We start from the raw sequence: 20,870 nt of genomic DNA, 5'->3' as shown, positions 1-20,870 counted from the left end.
GGACCCACCCATAAATCCATTACTGGTGACTGTATAGTGGTGTCATTTGCTGACCCCCATACAGCACAGCATCTTTGTTTACGGGCCCCTTGTGAAGACGACCATTCAGTCGTTGTTAGACCTCTCACTTTTTTCTATCCTCCTCGACGGCAGCCTGGAATGGGAGGGTCTTGGACGACAATCCAAAAGCCTATGCACAGAGGAATTGGGAATGGTGGGCTTATCCAGAGAACCAGGTGGCAAGGTGTTCCTACATCAAATATGTTTGGCTGCTTGGATGAGGTCGACTGACTTGGGGGGTGGATGCTTTAAAACATCCAGTAGATCTCATTCCGCCCCCCCAGGCACTACCCAGTATGGCTTGTTCCATGTCGCCTTCAGGCCCACGATTAACACTCGACATTGTTTATAATTCAATTCCGGCCGAGTTAAGAGTTCTGGGACAATCTGAGACTCCTGGCCCTAGTAATTCAGTTAATGAAATTAAAATGGCCTCTTGGAACATAGCAGGTTTAAGGGGTCGCCTGGATAACGATGATTGGGTTGATTACATTACTACACATGATATCATCGCTTTCCAGGAAACCTGGTCAGTTGATCCCCTGTATAGAGTAGGCTTCCTAAATTTTTATATACCTGCATTACAGGGCCCCAGGGGTAGGGCTTCGGGTGGTTTAACCATATGGATAAAAAACTTACTTGGTTTCAGCGTTAGGGAAATCCTGGTGAAGAACCCTGTTCTCCTTTGTTTATCCTTAAGCAAGGAGAATTGTAAGGATATTGTTCTAATTAATATTTATGCCCGAGGTTGTCAGGGTGGTAAAAAACAACCTATCCTTAATGACTTGGAAGACCTCCTAAATGAGCACAAAAGTGACCAGCTCGTTTTAGTGGCCGGTGACCTGAACTGCTCATTCGAACCCATCCTGAACTTTGTTGAGGACGTAGGGATGGATGATGATATTGTCTGGAATATTCCCCCGCTAGCAATAACTAAGGGAGTCAGGGGTACTGAGGCTGCTCTCCACTGGCTTGGACTCTGCCTGGAATGGGGGTTCCGGGCGGTGAACGGCCGTAGCCTATCTGACAAGGCGGGCAAACCAACATTTAATAATGGGTCTAGTGCGAGTCGCATCGACTACATATTGGTCAACATTGACTCCTGGGATACCGTAGTGGATATGTCAATAGAAACAAGGCCAGAGAGCGACCACAACCCACTTTCACTTGTACTTAAGGTCCCGGGTCTAGGGCTCCCCCTGGCAGAAACAGCCTGTATCACATCAGACCTAGTCTTGAGTGACAACAGAAGACGGGTCAAATGGTCGAGGGTCATAGCTGATCAGGAGCTTGTCTGTCAAATAGAAGAACTGGTCCTAGATACTAGAGATAAGATGAGTGCATTATCACCTAATGACAAAGCAAAGCCCATTATTGTTGATCTCCACGAGGCATGTTTTGTGGCCATTAGGGAACTGCTCACTAGGCCATGTAGAAAACAGAAAGTGAAGCAACCCAAAGGTTGTTATAACAAAAATTGTAGAGAAGCACACAGCATTTTAATTGCTGCTGTTAAATCTAGAAACACTCCAGACATTAGGATAGCGAGACAGGCCTACAAACATATCATTTGGGAAGCTAAAAGGGAATGGGATGATTCGTACTGGCTTGAACTCCTTAAAGCCTGTGAGTCGTCCAACCAAATTAAGTTTTGGGAGTTAGTCAGATGGGGCAGGGGCTCCGATTCACTTACACCTGAAAATCATGTTTCCGCTGCTAATTGGGTGAAATTTTTTTCCTCTCAATTTCAAGATCCTAATATTGTCCAGCTGGCAGGTGAGTCCGTAGTAGGGACCATACCAGTAATTTATGGGGATAGGCTTACCTTTTGTACTTCGGATACTGAACATGCCTTAGGCTTAATCCAGTCTGGGAAAGCCCCAGGTATAGATGCAGTACCAGCAGACCTTTTTAAACTGAATTTAGAACTGTGGGTCCCTTACATAACAACTTTAGCAAATTCTATTGCAGCAGGGGCAAGGGTACCACAATCCTGGAAAGGGGCTGAAATACTTCCAGTCTATAAGAAAGGGGATCGATCTTCACCGAAAAACTATCGCCCCATTAGCCTGATTGATACCATACAGAAAGTGGTATCAAGAATGGCCCTAGCTAGAATACAGGGGTGGATTGAGCAGAACAATATACTCTCCCCCATGCAAGCAGGGTTCAGATCAGGCACCAGCACCATAGATCAGGTGTTTCGTCTAACCATGCTGTATTGGAAGGTGGTCTTTTTGGGTGGCGGTGTCATCTATGCCGCCTTTGTCGATCTTAGGTCGGCATTCGACTTGGTTCCCAGGGCTAAACTTTGGGATGCCCTTAGACTCATGGGCCTTCCGCCTGAACTATTAGAGCTGGTTAGGCGCTTACATGAGGATAACTTTGCCCGTGTAAGATGGGGGAAGCAGGGCCAGGTGACCGCTAGCTTCCCTGTCGAACGGGGGGTTCGGCAGGGTTGCGTGCTGGCCCCCACCCTGTTTCTCCTGTTTATTAATCGGGTGGTTGCTTTCTTTAGCGAAACACAAACAGACGCTCCCACCCTGGGGGGATCAAAGTACCCCATGTTAATATTCGCCGATGATACCCTGCTCCTCTCCAAGACTCGGAGTGGCTTACAAGCAGCTCTAAATAGATTTGCAGAATTTTGCACAGAAAATGACCTTCAGATTAATGATGAAAAAACTAAATTTATGGTTTTTAACAAAAATAAACAAATTAAAAGTTCCTTTTTATTAGGAGGTGTCCCAATCGAACAGGTCAAAGTCATGACCTATTTGGGCGTGACCCTTGACCATCAACTTACTTGGAACCCCCAGTTGGAGGTTTTAATTCTTAAATTTGTTCGCCTCACAGAATGCTTGCTGAAGGAACAGAAAAAAACCTTGACCAAACGCATCACACCAGCGTTAAAAATCTATGAGGCCAAGGTTAATGCAGCTACCCTGTATGGTGCGGACATATGGGGCTACAAAGGCTTGTCAGCACTAACCACAGCACAGAACAGGTTTTTTCGGAATTTAGTGGGGCTACCTCAATCGACACCCATAAAACCATTGCTTTTGGACTTAGGCTGCAGACCCCTGGATGAGATGGCACAGTATCGTCTTGTTGCTTTTTGGCGACGCCTCTGGACGACCCAAGAGCTTAGTCTTTTCGCTCACGAACTGGGCGAGATTAGATCATTGTGGGGTGCCCAGAAAATTCCTTGGTTGCGGGAGGTCAAACAAATTTTGTACTCTATGGGCCTCCCCGAATTATGGCTACATCCTGAATGTTCTGGGTTCCCTTCTAAAGCGGAATTTAAAGAGCTATTTTGGGCTGCAAAGAAATCTGCACTGGTCTCCCTCTCATCAGAAAATAGCCTAACGGGACTGTTTTTAACACACAAGATAATACCGTCCCTTGAGCCCTATTGGGATTTGATATGCAAAACCCTTGACCATAAGCTGTATCATCAGTTTCGGGTGGGCACTTTGCCGATCAATTCTTTTACTGCAAAGTGGGCAAAGAATTCAAGCATTAAATGCCCTTATTGTCCTGACCAGGTTGAAAGTATTGGTCATCTGTTTTTTGCTTGCCCAGCATATCGATTGCCCCGACTAAAATGGTTGAGACCAATTTGTAAAACCTTAAATTGTGATGGGAATCGTACAGCCCTGTTGAAATTACGTGACATGCGTACTGAAAAATCTGTGATCTGTGTTGCTAAATTTTTGGGGTGGATGTGGCTGATTCGCGCTAAGAACCTGTAACCCTTTTTTGATTAACTTGTCTTTTAATGTTTGTATATTGCCTGATGGCAATTTTTTTTTATACCTGGGGTTCCACCGTAAAATGTAAAAATGTTGATATATTGAAAATGTTTTTATTTTGTGGTCTTTTATGAATTTTATTCGAAATAAAGACTAAATGAACTGAACTGGTATCCAGTGCTCCTGGGTTTAAGCATCTGACCTCCGATCAGGCTGCCCATCCGGGTGGACCTGCTGTCATAGTAACAGGGTGGTGTTCTGCACCCGGGTCTTTACAAACTCCACCTTCATGCTTGGAGATTCAGTGGTGATGGCTGACCACCTGCAGCCTTCCTTAGGAGGTGGTTGATGTCATTTTGGCAGCCAGACGTCCCGCCATGAAAACTGTATATGCTGTTCTTTGGGACAAATTTCTGGTTGGTGCAGCACACTTTAGATTGACCCCTCCAGGCCAATGTTTCTGATGTTCTGTTTTGTCTCTTGCCTGCCAAGGTTTTGCATTTGGCCCGATTAAAGGCTATCTTCGTGGCCTTTCGGCCTTCTTGCAGTTGCCAGATCAGCCTTCCTTGTTTAAGTCACGATTCGTGATGCGATTTTTGAAAGGGCTCCAAAATATGTTTTTCCTTTCTCCTTTTGTGATTCGCATATGGGTCCTCAATCTCATCTTTACTTGTTGGATGTGCACATTCGAGACTCTCCTCAGTGGTCCCCTACAGCTCTTTCCTATCAAGACAATCTTCCTCCTTGCCATTACCTCAGCACGGTGTGTTAGTGAGTTTCAGGCTGTTTGTGTTAATCCACCATGCACCACCTTTTTCCCAGACAAACTGGTCCTGCGGACTTGGGCATCCTTTCTTCATAAAGTTGTGACACCCAACCCTATAAGCAAAACCATCACCCTGCTGGAATTCTATGCACCCCTCACCCTTTTAAGGATGAGGAGAGGCTCCATTGCTTGGACCCCATGAGAGCATAGAGTATCTACATAGGTCATACCAAAGGCCACGGATGGACGATAAGCTCTTTGTGGGGTCTACTGGCACAAAAAAAGGCAAGGCTGCGAAGAAGAGAACATTCTCCCGCTGGAGTGTATTGCGCAGTAAGATCTGCAACGCATTTTAGGAAGGACTTTGTGCTCATTCAACCAGAGCCAAAGCTTCTACCTCTGTTAGAACGCAGAGTTCCTATCCTAGACATATACCTGGCAGCTCCATGGGCGTCCCTTCTTACATTCACAAAGCACTATTGTCTTGATTGCCAGGTTCGGGGTAGTTTGTCCGCTCGGTCCTCCAGGACTTTCTGATTTGAGTCCATTCTCCAGTATGTACTGCATTGCTATCTATTCAAAAGGAATCTAAGGTTAGAATTTTCTATCAGAAGAACACGTTACTTACCTTCTGTAACTCTTTTTCGTGTTGAGGCTCTATCCATAGATTCATCACCGACCATCAAATCCTTTCTCTTCTATGATTGAACTGTACTCTTTAATAAGATCCCAAGTCTAGGAATATGTCCCCTACTCAAAGCGATTTGCTCTTGGTGCTCTGCTTCTGCGTGTCCCAGATAACCTTGAATACAACTGACATCATTGCATAGACGTGGAGTCTATAAGGGCCCTGAATGTCATGTTCGAGGCATGTGGGCTGCTGAATTCATATCTTAGCATAGATCACCGCGTAGTGTTGGGTCCGGATGTTTGCACCTTATTGTCTCGGAAGAGTCTTCGAAGTATCACGAGATAGGTGACTCCTCCCCTGGACTACAGTGCGCATGGGCATCTTCTCCATCTTCAGATTGTTTTTTTCCACCATTGGGTTCGGATGCACTTCGACAGCTCCAACGTCTGGACCAAAGTTTTCCAACTTTCTAAGGCCAAAGCCTTCTACATTCGACGGTATTGTTTCAGCTCGGTATCCCTAGACTCGACAACACTTCCACCTCTCTCCGGTCGTCGACGCGAGCTGTTGGGCCTTTTAGATGCCACGTGGACCTCCTGCTGATGGATAGGACCCAGTTTAAAAAATGCCCACAGTGTCAATCCAAATTTCCACACAGTGATAAGCATAAAGTATGCAACAGGTGCCTATCTCCGGAGCACAACGAAGAACATTGTCCAGCTTGTGCTCCGTTCCGGTCAAAGAAAACTATCCGGAACCGAAGAGCTGCTCGACAAGAGATGCAGCGGCAGGCACCGGAACCGGAAAACATTTTCGACGACGAACATGAACTCCCAGAGGGCTCAGAAGGGCTCAGAAGATCTGGAGATAGTCACCATAGAGGACCAATCGGACTCCAATGACCAGATCACACCGGGGCAAACCGTGAGTACCAAAGCCCCTACCCCGCCTCCACCTCCATACAATGCTCCGGTCAAAGCATCGCCTAAAAGCCTTAGCCGCGACTGAAACACTGCTTCAGAAGCCCCGCCTTCCGGTTCTGCTCCGAAGACCACACCCAAGTCTTTCGGTACCACGGGACTGAGCAAAATACTTCCCAAAGTGGCCACAGCATCGAGCAAAACCGCTCAACCCCAAAAAATTGTCGAGCACAAAAAGGGCGTCGACTCAAAAACGGACGCAGAGCCGAAAACGGGCATCGACACCAAGAAGGTTGCCGATCCAAAGAAGGCCGTCCACACCAAGAAGGTCATAGATCCAAAGAAGACCGTCGATCCCAAGAAGGTCGTCGATCTGGAAAAGGGCGTCGACCCCAAGAAGGTCGTCGATCCGAACACTGCAGTCGATCCGAACACTGCAGTCGATCCGAACACTGCCGTCGAGCCGAACACTGCCGTCGAGCCGAACACTGCCGTCGAGCCGAACACTGCCGTCGAGCCGAACACTGCCGTCGAGCCGAACACTGCCGTCGAGCCGAACACTGCCGTCGAGCCGAAGAAGGCCTGTCGAGCCGAAGAAGGCCTGTCGAGCCGAAAAAGGCTGCCCATCATACAAAAGACGTCCAGCCTAAAGAGGCACTCGACCCGAACAAATCCATCCAGCCGTAAAAAGCTCCACACCCAAGGGTCCTCGAGTCCGAAACTCACCCGAAAACAAAAAATAAAGACCAGCAGGTGACCGATCCAAAATCCTCGGCGCCACGGACTGTGGAGGAAGAACTTTTTCATCCAGATCCAGTGTACCCAGAACAACAAAGACTGTATATAGACCCTGATACAGGACATATATCAGTCTACAATAAAAACAAAAGAAGACTGGACACTGAAGCCCCTTCTCCTGTTCCTCCTAAGAAAAAGGACGTTGGCACATCCCCTTCAAGACCTTTCACACCTCCTCCTTTCACTCCTAACATGCCTTATGTTCCATATTCTCCTCCACCTGTAGAATATGATCAGGATGAAGACATGGGTGAAGATCCTCAGGATGATTTTATACAACCGGACGATCAAGGAAACCAAGATGACACATGGCCTGAACATAATGACCCTGATGACACAGATTATACACAACCCATACCCAATTCCTCTCCATACCCCACAAAGCCATCTCCTACTGACGACACTGTCGCTTTTAACCAACTAGTGGACAGAGCATCTCCGTATCATGGCTTACACATGCACACTGACCCTATAGAGGAGGATTTTCTATTTAACACCTTCCCAACATCAGAGAAGAGGGTACGTGTACTCCCTATGCTAAAAGGAGTACTAAAGCACGCACCAGACATCTTTAAAGACCCAGCCAGGGCGCGTGTCCTCAATCCAAGAATTGAGAAAAAATATAAACCGGCCCCTACAGACCCCTCTTATATCAGGTCTCAGTTACCACTAGACTCCCTAGTTGTATCTAATGCTAGGAAAAGAGCGAATTCGCAAACAGGTGATGCTCCCCCCTGACAAGGAGTCAAAAAGTTTAGAAGTCTCAGGGAAAAGAGTGGCAGCAAGCACCTGGAGGATTGCCAATACCCAAGCTCTCCTAGCACGCTATGACAGAGCACACTATGACGAACTGGAGGGATTATTACAACACCTACCAGAACCCTATAAGGCAAAAGCAAACGACCTAATACAGGAAGGGAAATTCATCACTAACGCATCCATAAAATGCACCCTTGATGTAGCTGATACAGCCGCTAGGTCTGTCAACACTAGTGTATTGCTACGCCGGCATGCCTGGCTCCGCATTTCAGGGTTTAAAAATGTAGTGCAATCTACCATACTCAATCAACCTATTAACCAGGATTTCTTATTTGGCCCAGCGGTTGATACCATCTTAGAAAAGATGAAAAAAGATACTGACACCGCTGAGTCCATGGGTGCACTTCAATTTCAACAGTATAGGAGCGCCTTTCGTCGCTCCTCCTTTCGAGGCTCAGGCAGAGGCAACACATCCCAAACTTCTTCATCATTCAAGAGCACTACACAAGGTACCTTTAATAGAGGCTCCAATAGAGGAGGTTATAGAGGGAACAACGCAAGGGCAAAGGACATGGTAATAATAACACCCGAGCCTCCACCGCCACCAAACAGTGACTTTTTCACACTCCCTCCAGACCACATAACACCAGTCGGAGGCAGAATAACATAATTCCTACCAGTCTGGAACGCTATCACTACAGACAGGTGGGTGAGACAAATTATCCAGTATGGTTACTGCCTGGAACTCACTTCTACTCCACACAACATACCACCCAAACACCGTCCAATGTCCAAAGAACACATCCCGCTGTTACAACAGGAGGTGCTATCCATGCTAGAAAAGGGCGCCATAGAGCCAGTCCCATTGCAACATCAAGGGACAGGGGTATACTCTCTATACTTCCTCATTCCCAAAAAAAATGGCTCCCTCAGACCAATATTAGACCTCAGACCTTTGAATCAATACATACTCTCAGATCATTTCCATATGATCACTCTACAACAGGTACTTCCACTACTCCAGCAAGGCGACTTCCTCGCCACATTAGACCTCAAGGATGCATACTTTCACATCCCCATACATCCAGCTCACAGGAGATACCTCAGGTTCACAATAGAGGGTCAGCACTATCGATTGTGTAGTTACCCTTCGGGGTAACTACAGCACCAAGGGTTTTTACAAAATGCCTAGCAGTAGTAGCAGCACACCTCAGAAGGCAACACATCCATGTGTTCCCCTACCTTGACGATTGGCTCATAAAAGCCAACTCATACGCACAGTGTGCCAGCCATACCTCACAAACAATCCAGCTACTGCACAGTCTAGGATTTTCCATAAATTACCCAAAATCACATCTGCAACCCTCCCACATACAGCAATATCTGGGAGCAACAATATACACCTCCGTAGCCAAGGCATATCCAAATCCAGCCAAGATAGCCAACATACAATCTCTCATTCAAAAATTTCAGCCACAACACTCCCTGCCAGCTTGAGTGTTCATGCAGCTTATAGGCATGATGGCCTCCTGCATATTCATCTTCACTCATACTCTGCTTCAAATGCGCCCCTTACAGGAATGCCTAGCACGCCAGTGGAACCAAGCTCAAGGACAACTAAAAGACCTAGTGTTGGTAGACAGTCGCACTTACCGCTCTCTGCAGTGGTGGAACCCACAAAACCTTTCCAAGGGACGAATGTTCCAAGAGCCGGTTCCACAGGTAGTATTAACAGCGGACGCATCACTGACAGGGTGGGGAGCCCATCTCCTTCAATATACAGTCCAAGGTCTCTGGACAGTCAAACAAAAGACACTACATATAAACCACTTAGAGTTACTAGCAGTATTCCTAGCAATGAGAGCCTTTCAGAAATACTTGCGCAACAAGGCTGTGTTAATCCAGACGGACAACATGACAGCCATGTACTACATTCAAAAACAGGGGGGGACACACTCTCTGCAACTATCTCACCTAGCACAGAGCATATGGAAGTGGGCAATTCCACAAAACATGTATCTCCTGGCAGAACACCTCCCAGGGATAGACAACCAGATAGCAGACCTACTAAGCCGACACAGTGAGCAAGTACATGAATGGGAGAGTCATCCTCAAGTTCTCCAACCATTCTTCCAAAAGTGGGGACATCCAGACATAGATCTGTTTGCCACAAACGAAAACTCAAAATGCCCGTCTTTCGCCACCAGGTTCCCACACCCGTTGACACAAGGCAATGCGATCTGGATGAACTGGTCGGGCAGATTTGCGTACGCTTTCCACCAACCCCACTGATTCCATTAGTGGCACGCAAACTAAGGCAACAGTCACTCACAATGATCCTGGTTGCTCCCACATGGGCAAGACAGCCATGGTACACAACGCTCCTAGAACTCTCAGTGGTTCCTCACCAAAGACTGCGCCTCTCGCCACAACTGCTAACACAGAACCATGGAGAAATTGGGCACCCAGATCCCAATCAGATGAACCTAGTGATCTGGCTCCTGAGGTCTTAGAGTTCGGATATCTTAACTTGCCTCCAGACTGTATGAACATTATCAAGGAAGCAAGGCGTCCCACTACCAGAGCATGCTACACAGCCAAATGGAAAAGATTTGTTATTTATTGTAATAATAACCAAATCAATCCATTGGATGCCTCCATCCAAAATTGAATCTGTTACCTGCTACATCTTCAGAGATGTAACCTAGCATACTCATCCATAAGGCTACACCTTGCTGCTATAGCAGCATATCTTTAAAACAGGCATGTGTCCCTATTCAGAATCCCACCTATCAAAGCTTTAATGGAGGGACTTAAAAGAATGATCCCTCCAAAGCATCCAACTTCTCCAGTCTGGACCTTAAACATAGTACTTACCAGACTCATTGGACCCCCCTTCGAACCACTTCATTCATGTGAACTACAATTCTTAACATGGAAGGTGGCATTTTTAATTGCTATTACTTCCCTCATGCGAGTGAGTGAGCTACAGGCACTAACCATTCAGGAGCCTTTCATGCAAATACACCTCAATAAAGTAGTGCTTCGTACAAATCCTAAATTTATGTCCACTTTCCACATCAATCAGTCCATAGAAGTGCCAGTCTTCTTTCAAAACCCGCAATCCATGGCTGAAAGAGCTCTACACACACTAGACGTTAAAAGAGCTCTGTTATATTACATTGACAGAACAAAATCATTCAGAAAGACAAAGCAACTATTTGTCGCTTTTTCACCACAACATAAGGGTAATCCCATCTCCAAGGCAGGAATAGCCAGACGGATAGTTAAATGCATTCAAATATGCTATCAAAAAGCAAAGCGCATTTTAACAGTTCCCCCAAAAGCCCATTCAATGCGTAAAATGGGGGCATCCATGGTTTTCCTAGGAAATATTCCCTTAGAAGACATATGTAAGGCGGCTACATGGTCTACCATACACACTTTCACAAAACACTACTGTGTTGACGTGCAAGCTAAGCAACAAGCTGCTGTGGGCCAGGCTGTCCTTAAAACTCTTGCTCAAACCACTGCAGCTGATACAGGCGACCACCGCTAGAGGAGAAACTGCTATACAGTCTATGCTAAGATATGAATTCAGCAGCCCACATGCCTCAAACGGCAAATGCTACTTACCAGTATGCATCTGTTCTTGGCATGTAGGGCTGCTGACATTTATATACCCACCCTCCTCCCCGGTGCCCGTCACAGCTGCATGGTTATCTTCCTTACATACATTTACATGGTCATCTCTTACTTTCCTATACTCCATCTTTGCCACAATGGCAAAAAACAATCTGAAGATGGAGAAGATGCCCATGCGTACTGTAGTCCAGGGGAGGAGTCAACTATCTCGTGACACTTCGAAGACTCTTCCAAGACAACAAGGTGCAAACATCCGGACCCAACACTAGGCAGCGATCTATGCTAAGATATGAATGTCAGCAGCCCTCCATGCCAAGAACAGATGCATACTGGTAAGTAGCATTTGCCTTCCAGAGCAGCACGGCATCAGTGCAGAGCCGCACGGCGCCACCTCACGGCACACCGAGGTACTGCTGAAAAGTTTACGGATCCATTCTGATGCCCTGGTAATATTCATAAGGTGAGGAATCTGGGCTAGATAGTCTCTACCAGAAAAAGCATTACCTAAGGTGAGTGAATTGTTGATGAAAGATCAGTCACAAATTCGAATTTACGTGTTGCCTCGCTTAGAAGATTGTGGATTACACTAAACATGTTCTTTCACCTCTCTTGAAAAGGCAGTTGAATCGATTCAAGCTGAAGATGAAAGCGCCAAACTTTGCAAGCGCCGGATTGAACATCTTAAAGAGCACAGCAGTGACCAGCCAGCAGCTGCAAATATGTGGAAGAAGAAACGCATGGACCGCATGATGGTGGAACATCTCTTGCGCTGTGGCTATTACAACACTGCTGTAAAACTAGCCAGGCAAAGTGGCATTGAGGTAGGCAAGTGTAGATGATTAATATGGCACCCAGGCTCTATTCTTGTCTTGAATGTTAGATTAGCATTCTGTAACTGAAATAACATCTGTACTATCTGTATGCAATCCCTGCGTTGCTTGGTTGCCCTGGCCACCAAATTTACAGCCTTTTCATAAAACTTCATTTTCTAGGCCAATAGTTGTGACTGTGCCTCATAGATAATTAAACATGGATGGACCTTGAAGGAATGCTGCCTTAAGGAGAACTGTTTTATTGACTGGTGGATACTACATATTGATCACTACTCACGTGTGGGCGATTTCTTTTAATTTTGCTGAAGTCAATTGTTTTTTTTCTTTGCGATGCTGCTATTATCTCAAATTGCACGATCTTTAACTGCATGAACTGAAAGGTCTGTTCATCTACCTGTACAACCTTATTAGATGAGCTCATTGGCAGGCGATGATATACATTATCAGTTAGACTAATGATGCTCTGTTTTTCATATAATCTGTACCGTTGTTAAGGATGCCCTAACCCAGTTAAAGAAGTATCAGCCTACTCTGCCCTGCCATTCGGCCAACCCTGTCTCTGGCAACCAAACAGTTCCTACATCCACATCACATGTTGGAGGATAGGGTGCTAAGGTGATGTCTTTCTGGATTGAAGGAAGAGAAGGCTGGGGAAACCCCCCCATCTTCATCCCAGAGCTTACAGGGCATGGTGTTAAGCCACACCTTGCAGGCTCTCTGGCAAGGACAATGTGAAGAACACTGACCAAGGCCACTCCTGGTGCCTAGAACCACAGAGCACAGCCAACCATCTCAGTAGTTTGTTACGGTGGGCCCTTTGCATTTAAAAAAAAAAAAAGATTAGACCAACACACATTTAGTACAATGAGCCAGAGTTTATATTGATTATCAAGTTTAGCTCAGCTGTGATATTCCACAGCTATTTTCCAAATAAACATTTGAGCAAAGGGTACGTCTAACAATACTGTATTGAGATTTAAACTGCTGAAAGCACCCGACTACAACAGACCCTGCTGCAGATGTTTGTCACCTTCCAATGTCTGAAGGAGGCACTGATATAATTATGTGGATGACATCTTGATGCTGCACATAGAACAGTCTTAGCTTTATATAATTCAGGAATTGTAGCAGGTGAACACACTCATCAGTTGAGAACCTCCATAGCTGTCCAGCAATATGCGTAGATCCGTCTAGTAATAAACAATTTAAATTCTTCTGCTTTCAATTAACATTCTTTACATTTTTGTTATGATCCATGTACAAACAGGATATGGATGGTAAGGAAACTTATAGCAGAAACATTCCAGATGCCAGTTCTGTGACACACCACACTGCCGACTGGATGGTCCTTGAACCTTCCATGTGAACTAAGACTGGGTGTGGCTTTCTAGTTTTCACCCTCACGCCCAGTGAGTAGAAGTATAATCCGAACAAACCTGTTCTCGTGATGCAACTGCATGCCAACTCCTTGATTTGAGAAGTGTACTAATATAATCCAGCTGGGAGTTCTTATCCCTTGAGTTTAACTTCTTGAAGGAAGCTAGATATTCTCAGTGACTTTTCAATCTTTTATTCTCAATCTTTTGTTGCAGGGATTCTGCACAAACACAGAACTATGCGCAGGATTATAGGTCCTTGGTGTGTCGGGACTGAGTCATCTTACCACCTTAGTACCCGCGAGGCCAGGACCAACTAGCTATAGTGTCTCACTTGCTCTCCTACTCACTGTCAGAGAAACAAGTGATTAGACACCCCAGAACTCAACAATCCCCGATCTCTCAGGAATTGCGGTAACAAGACACAACCTTTTGCTCGCACTCTTGTACTTGTCCACCGTATGATCTGACAGAGACACAAAACAGATTAAAATATTTATTTTAACTAACGTGCAATAACATTCACTTTACATGCCACACCAAGCTGGAAAATGCATAGCACATATACAGTCAGCATAGCAGCTAGTCCATAAATCGTAAAGGGAGATGTCATCATGAAAAGACAATGGACCCTAACCTCCCTCCCCTTGCTAAGAAGCAGTTTTATTATATATTAGATTATCTCTGGTCTTTGTCAGCAGACCCCATACCTCAGCCTATAGATGATAGATCTAAATCATGGGTGCTATCTCGTTCTTCTGCCTGAAAAGGTCCCTCTTCAAGTGTGTGTTACCTATTTGTGTATTCTAATAAAACCAAAGTACGTTTGTCCAAACAGCTGCATTGGAATGTTTGGTCTAAGGCCCAAGCCCTGCCCAGAACAAAACAACAAGGGGCATTGTTGTGCGACCTTGCACATAATGTATAGTCAAAATCCCAGAAACATGCAGAGATTGAACACAGTGATGAGTTCTCATGTGAAAACAGCCACAGAAATTTGTAAAAAATAAAAATGTGTACTAACGTGCGCAAAACAGCAGCGAGGCTGCAACGTGCTCATGCTAACTTAGTGAAGACGAAAATGTCCCTATGGGACACGTGACACTTGCTATTGCATTGAGAATACTTCGTTTTTTTCTAGTTCTTTGCCCTACCATGGTGTATATGAAATGTAACAAAAGTTATGTAGTGCTTATTAAAAAATATCAATGACGGACTTAAAATGCGATATAGCCTGCATATTATAGGTTGATAAACTGTCAAGTTTAGGGAAAGGGGATTGTTCAACTAGGTATGCAGTCTCATTTGCAACCACAAGTACTGTTATCACTTCAATTCCATCACCTGACTTGATTTCCTTAAACGTATGTTCAGGAGATGTGCTGAGGGAATGTAGCAGGAACATAGGTTTTAGGCTGTGCTTAGTTTGAGCCGGCTCAGCACCGCCACTTAATTGCTAACACTAGCACTTATGACCGTCTTCAAACTGAGTGATGGAATGCACTCCATTTTTGATTTTTCTTTTTGATTTACTTTTGGCAGCTGCTCAATGGCTCGCCGTGTGCTCTGTCCTGATTGCGGGAACGTAGAATAAACATATCAAGCTGGAAGGTCGTCACCGCCCAGGCTCAAGCCGCTACAGCTACACAAGCATTACATTTGAAAATTCAACTCCAAAAAAACCAAATTTATTGTACCATTTCATCCGTTTTATTCCATATTTATTCCATGATTACTTCTATGCTTTTATGCAATTCCACACTTTAAATGCAGCAGAAATGCCAATCCAGACCGTATTCAGTCTGCCACACGATAGGGCTATTTGTTTTATTTAGAAATGAGCAAAATAATAGTTGTTCATTAATTCAATATATGTTAAAAATAACTAATACCTGCCACCAACCCATTATTTAAGCATTGGGAGCCTGGAATAGTGTGAAGTGTCACACTTGTAGGAGACCCTTGTACGAGTGTGATGGTTAGTAGAGGTGTTTGTACTGTCATGGGTAGCACTGTACGGGTAATGGGTGGTGCAAACTGCAGTGGCCTCCTGACGAGGGCCCTGGCAATTATTTATTTATAAATTAAGCACTAGTTTATGGCTACTTGCTGATTGCTCTAGCCCATGTTTCTCCAAGACTGCTCCTGACTTTCTGCCACCACCCAGTCTGTTGCATTAAGGTCTTCTGCCATCTTGTTCTTCTGCTTACCTAACCTCGAGGTGTCTTCTGGAGTTTGTGAAGTCGACTCTGGGTTACTGAAAGGCTCTGGCGTCTAGTGCGTCTGCTTACCTATCCTAGCGGTCTCTTCTGGGGGTTGTGAAGTCGACTCTGGGTTAATGAAAGGCTCTGGCGTCTAGTGCGTCTGCTTACCTATCCTAGAGGTCTCTTCTGGGGGTTGTGAAGTCGACTCTGGGTTAATGAAAGGCTCTGGCGTCTAGTGCATCTGCTTGCCTATCCTAGAGGTCTCTTCTGGGGGTTGTGAAGTCGACTCTGGGTTAATGAAAGGCTCTGGCGTCTAGTGCATCTGCTTGCCTATCCTAGAGGTCTCTTCTGGGGGTTGTGAAGTCGACTCTGGGTTAATGAAAGGCTCTGGCGTCTAGTGCATCTGCTTACCTATCCTAGCGGTCTCTTCTGGGGGTTGTGAAGTCGACTCTGGGTTAATGAAAGGCTCTGGCGTCTAGTGCGTCTGCTTACCTATCCTAGAGGTCTCTTCTGGGGGTTGTGAAGTCGACTCTGGGTTAATGAAAGGCTCTGGCGTCTAGTGCGTCTGCTTACCTATCCTAGCGGTCTCTTCTGGGGGTTGTGAAGTCGACTCTGGGTTAATGAAAGGCTCTGGCGTCTAGTGCGTCTGCTTACCTATCCTAGAGGTCTCTTCTGGGGGTTGTGAAGTCGACTCTGGGTTAATGAAAGGCTCTGGTGTCTAGTGCATCTGCTTGCCTATCCTAGAGGTCTCTTCTGGGGGTTGTGAAGTCGACTCTGGGTTAATGAAAGGCTCTGGCGTCTAGTGCGTCTGCTTACCTATCCTAGAGGTCTCTTCTGGGGGTTGTGAAGTCGACTCTGGGTTAATGAAAGGCTCTGGCGTCTAGTGCATCTGCTTACCTATCCTAGCGGTCTCTTCTGGGGGTTGTGAAGTCGACTCTGGGTTAATGAAAGGCTCTGGCGTCTAGTGCGTCTGCTTACCTATCCTAGAGGTCTCTTCTGGGGGTTGTGAAGTCGACTCTGGGTTAATGAAAGGCTCTGGCGTCTAGTGCGTCTGCTTACCTATCCTAGAGGTCTCTTCTGGGGATTGTGTAGTCGCCTCTGGGTTAATGAAAGGCTCTGGTGTCTAGTGCATCTGCTTGCCTATCCTAGAGGTCTCTTCTGGGGGTTGTGAAGTCGACTCTGGGTTAATGAAAGGCTCTGGCGTCTAGTGCGTCTGCTTACCTATCCTAGAGGTCTCTTCTGGGGGTTGTGAAGTCGACTGTGGGTTCATGAAAGGTGCTGCCATCTAGTGCTTCTGTTGACCTATCCTCGAGGTCTCTTCTGGAGGTTTATGTGTCTACTGTGGGTTCATGAAGGGCATAGCCTCGTTATGAGTCAGGAATTTTAAGTCAGTTTGCTCTTTATCGTAGTTGACATTAGTTGCTAGAATAGATATTCGATCGAGTTCTGTTGCATGAGTTGACTTTCAGTATCCTTTAAATTCATCCCTCTGGTCATGTGCCTTTAGTTTACTGGCTGGAAGTTTACTGTGTCATTAAAAAAAAAAAACTATATATCCAGCAACACGTTATCATGACGGCAAAGTAAAGCAAATGAACGTGCAGGAGATAATGATTAATTCATGGATTTCTTAATAACAGGTTAAGAAACTCAAACCGCAAGCACTGATTTAACAAAAAAAAAACGCAAATAAACAGGTTAAATGCCAGCACTGTAAATAAATCAAAGCCTGCACACTTCCCCCAGTCTAAGAAAAGGAATTCTTGCGCCCCATCACAAAAACAATAACATCAGGGGGACAGTGGAACCATCCATAAAATGCCATACCCTTGAGGGACTTCTCATCTGAACTGTAGCATCCCCTTAAAACAAAATTAAAACCAGTGGTTGAAGGTGGTGAGTCAAAGCACTCTCTCTACTTATTATTTTACCTTTATGAAGGATTGATGAGATGGGGTCTTCCAGAGAGCTAAAGCTGTCCGTAGTCGCCTAAAAGTAAGATCTGTGTCCATAGTATTGATTTTGCAGATGCGCTCGAGAGAGCAAGAACAAACCCATAGCAGTGAGTCATAATAATAATAATAATAATAATAATAAGGTAGTTTGTAGAGCGCTTGGTTACGCCATCCCGGCGTGTCCCCGCGCTGTGGTGAAAGAGAAAGACCAGCCAGAAGCATTAGCAAACCGCCCATCCGCACCTACGCTCCTATATAATGTACAGGTGAGTTTTGAGAAGACTCCTGAACTTGGCCTCCGACCTTTCCAGTCTAAGACCCACCGGGAGTTTATTTCAACTTTGAGCCACTATGACTCTGAAAGAGCGTCCTCCCATTCTGGCTTTCTTGATGCGGGGGATTGCAAGCCGCCCTGTCCCACCTGAGCGTAAGGCTCTACTTGGTTCATACTGGAGCCTTATGCCAGAGAATGCGATGGCATATAAGGAGGGATTTGAACAGGACTCTCTTTTTGACCGGTAGCCAATGTAGTGCCGCAAGTGCCGGCCTAGAAATAGTTCTTCTTGGAAGTCTCAATACCAACCGAGCGGCCGCATTTTGTAGGACTTGCAGGCGCCCCAAACTTTTTTCCGTAGCTCCTAAAAATAGGACTTTCCCGTAATCCATGCGGGACGTCACGAGGGCCTGCGTCATAGTGCGTCTGGCTTCAAGAGGAAGCAGATCCAAGGTTTTGTTTAGTGTTTTTAGCACACCCAAACACTTTCCCACTAGACGGCGAATGTGCCCCTCGTAGGATAGGGTAGGATCCACCCATATCCCCAGATTCTTAGCCTCCTTACAGGGGGTGGGAGTGGGGCCCAAACATTGTGGCCACCAATCCACTGTCCAGCTAAGATTATCTCCACCGACCACCAACACCTCGGTCTTGGCTCCATTTAGCTTCAAGCAGTGTGTGTTCATCCAAGAGGCCAGAGCCTGCATACAGGCCTTAAAATTGGATGCCGCGACCGAGGCTGTTTGGGAGAGGGAGATCAGCAGTTGGGTGTCATCAGCGTAGGAGACTAACTCTACTCCAAACGCTTGCACCACCTCAGCCAGGGGGGCCATATATAAATTAAATAAAGTCGGACTCAGGGCCGAGCCCTGAGGCAACCCCTGTTCCAGCGCCACCTCCGTGGATTGAAAAGAGCCCCGTTGAACCTGAAAGCTACGGCCCGTAAGGAAGGATTTCAGCCACCCTAGTGCGGATCCTGTGACACCACCTCTGTTAAGACACTACAGCAAGATGAAATGGGCTACAGTGTCAAACGCCGCACTGAGGTCTAACATCACCAGTGCCATGGTATGTCCAGCATCCTCACCTTGTCTTATGGTCTCCGTAGCTCTCAGTAGGGCGGTTTCGGTCGAATACCCTGACCGGAAACCCGATTGGGAGGGATGTCGGAGATTGGCATTCTCTAAGTGTGCCACCAGCTGAGTATTTGCCACCTTCTCGGCCACCTTAGCTATGTACGGTAGTAGAGAAATCGGCCTAAGTTTCTCCAGAACTTCATGGCTCACAATGGATTTCTTCCTAATGGGTAGAACTACTGCTTTCTTCTAATCTTCCGGAAGTGTCTGGAGCAAAGGAGATCTGCAGCACATGTCTGATGTAAGGCTCCAGGACCAGCAGGCTGTCACCCAACACCTTGGGGGGTGCTGGGTCCCGAGGGGAGCCGGACTTAACACTCAGACAAATACTCGGTAGAACATCCGCGGGGGGAACAATAAATTGCTCCAAACGCCTTTCCGCATTACTTGTCCCAGACACTTCCTCAAAGGTCAGCCCGCTTTCGGGATTGCCAGAAAAGGAGGCATATATGTCCCTGACCTTACTGGCAAATACTCTGCTACTCGGTTACACTTGGTTACTGAGTCATTGTCTGGGGCATTCGAGCTGGCCACTAATGAGATCTCTTTAAAGATCTTAAAGAGTTCTTTTGAGGAGTTCTCTGCATCCCCAATTCTATTATTGTAATGGGTGGCCTTGGCTCTTCGTAACATAACTTGATATTTTCTCTGCGCCGCCCTATAATTTCTCTTCTTCTGCGAACAAAAATCTGTGCGCCAGCTTCTCTCTATTCTCTTGCAATCAGATCTAGCCATCTGCAGAGCTGGCGTATACCAAGGAGCGGATTTTCTGGCTCTGCTTCCCGATTTAGTCGGACATAGCGGAGCCACTATATTCAGGGCACTAAGATTGCGTTCGTCTAACTTTTTATTAGCGCTGTCGCTGTCTCCACCCCCCGGCGGACCCCCTTCCTGCAACAGTTTACTAACGATGTCCTGAGAGAAATGTTTCCATTTACGATGGGGATAGCTTTGGTTTCCTCCCCTTTGTGTGTCTTCCGCTAAAATGTTTATACTGAAGGGAACCAAGACGTGATCCGACCAGGGGACTGGTAAAGGAGTGTCCTATGTGTCCCTACACAGGTAATCTTTAATCCCTGAGGAGTGCATTGGAAGCCCCAGACAGTGGATACAGTTATGGTTGTAGAGGATTTTTGCTTGGATGTACAAGTTTTTTTTTTTCATGGATGTACCGGAATGTTTTGCTTATTGGTCTCAATCTGTAATGTCATTCATTGGTATAATCCAAGCAATGCCTTTATTGGTATAGGGCTGTGCTTCATGCAAATGAGTGAATATCTATTTTTTCTATGCATAAGTGCTGTCTTTGTACCTGTGAAATGAGAAACACAGAACTTGAGTGGGAGGGCGCATAGACATCTGTGTTCCCTTTTTAGGTCGAGTCTAGGAGTGCACATGCTCTGTCTCTCGACATGCTGTAATCAGTCTTTGGGCTTTATGCCTGCCCAAAGTCTTGTGACTCGCTCGTTCGTTTGTCACTCTTGTAATCTTTGTTTCTGGCATGCATTTGTCATGCCTTGTTCCGTCTTTATCCCTTCCCAATCACAGCAGACATTGACATTCTTATTCAACTGCTTCTCTTTAAATGTGTTTGTGGGACTTTGTTTGTGTTTGCAGTCGCACTTCAGCGACCATCGATGACTGACTAGCTTTCTTAGTGAAATTGAGTGTCTTTTTAGGTCAAGCCTAGGCAGTGCGATGAGAAATCCTGTCCTCGTTTCTTCTCATTCCGTTGCTTGTTTAAACTTTTATCACCGC

General features: G+C 45.9%; 1 protein-coding gene across 2 annotated transcripts in view; it reads left to right on the top strand.

Annotated features, from left to right (window-relative positions):
* MAEA (macrophage erythroblast attacher, E3 ubiquitin ligase) overlaps positions 1-20,870 on the top strand; it is a 413,699-nt gene that overhangs the window by 142,989 nt on the left and 249,840 nt on the right. The window contains exon 3 of one of the 2 annotated variants that reach the window (XM_078678641.1): positions 11,952-12,155. The exons of the other annotated variant lie outside the window; for it this stretch is intronic. Coding sequence (XP_078534767.1) covers positions 11,952-12,155 — 204 coding nt within the window. The remainder of the gene's footprint in view (positions 1-11,951; positions 12,156-20,870) is intronic. 2 annotated transcript variants of the gene reach the window in all.

This window comes from Lissotriton helveticus, chromosome 2_2 (genome assembly GCF_964261635.1).
Source record: "Lissotriton helveticus chromosome 2_2, aLisHel1.1, whole genome shotgun sequence".
NCBI lineage: Eukaryota > Metazoa > Chordata > Amphibia > Caudata > Salamandridae > Lissotriton > Lissotriton helveticus.
This window is presented reverse-complemented; position numbering and strand designations above follow the sequence as displayed.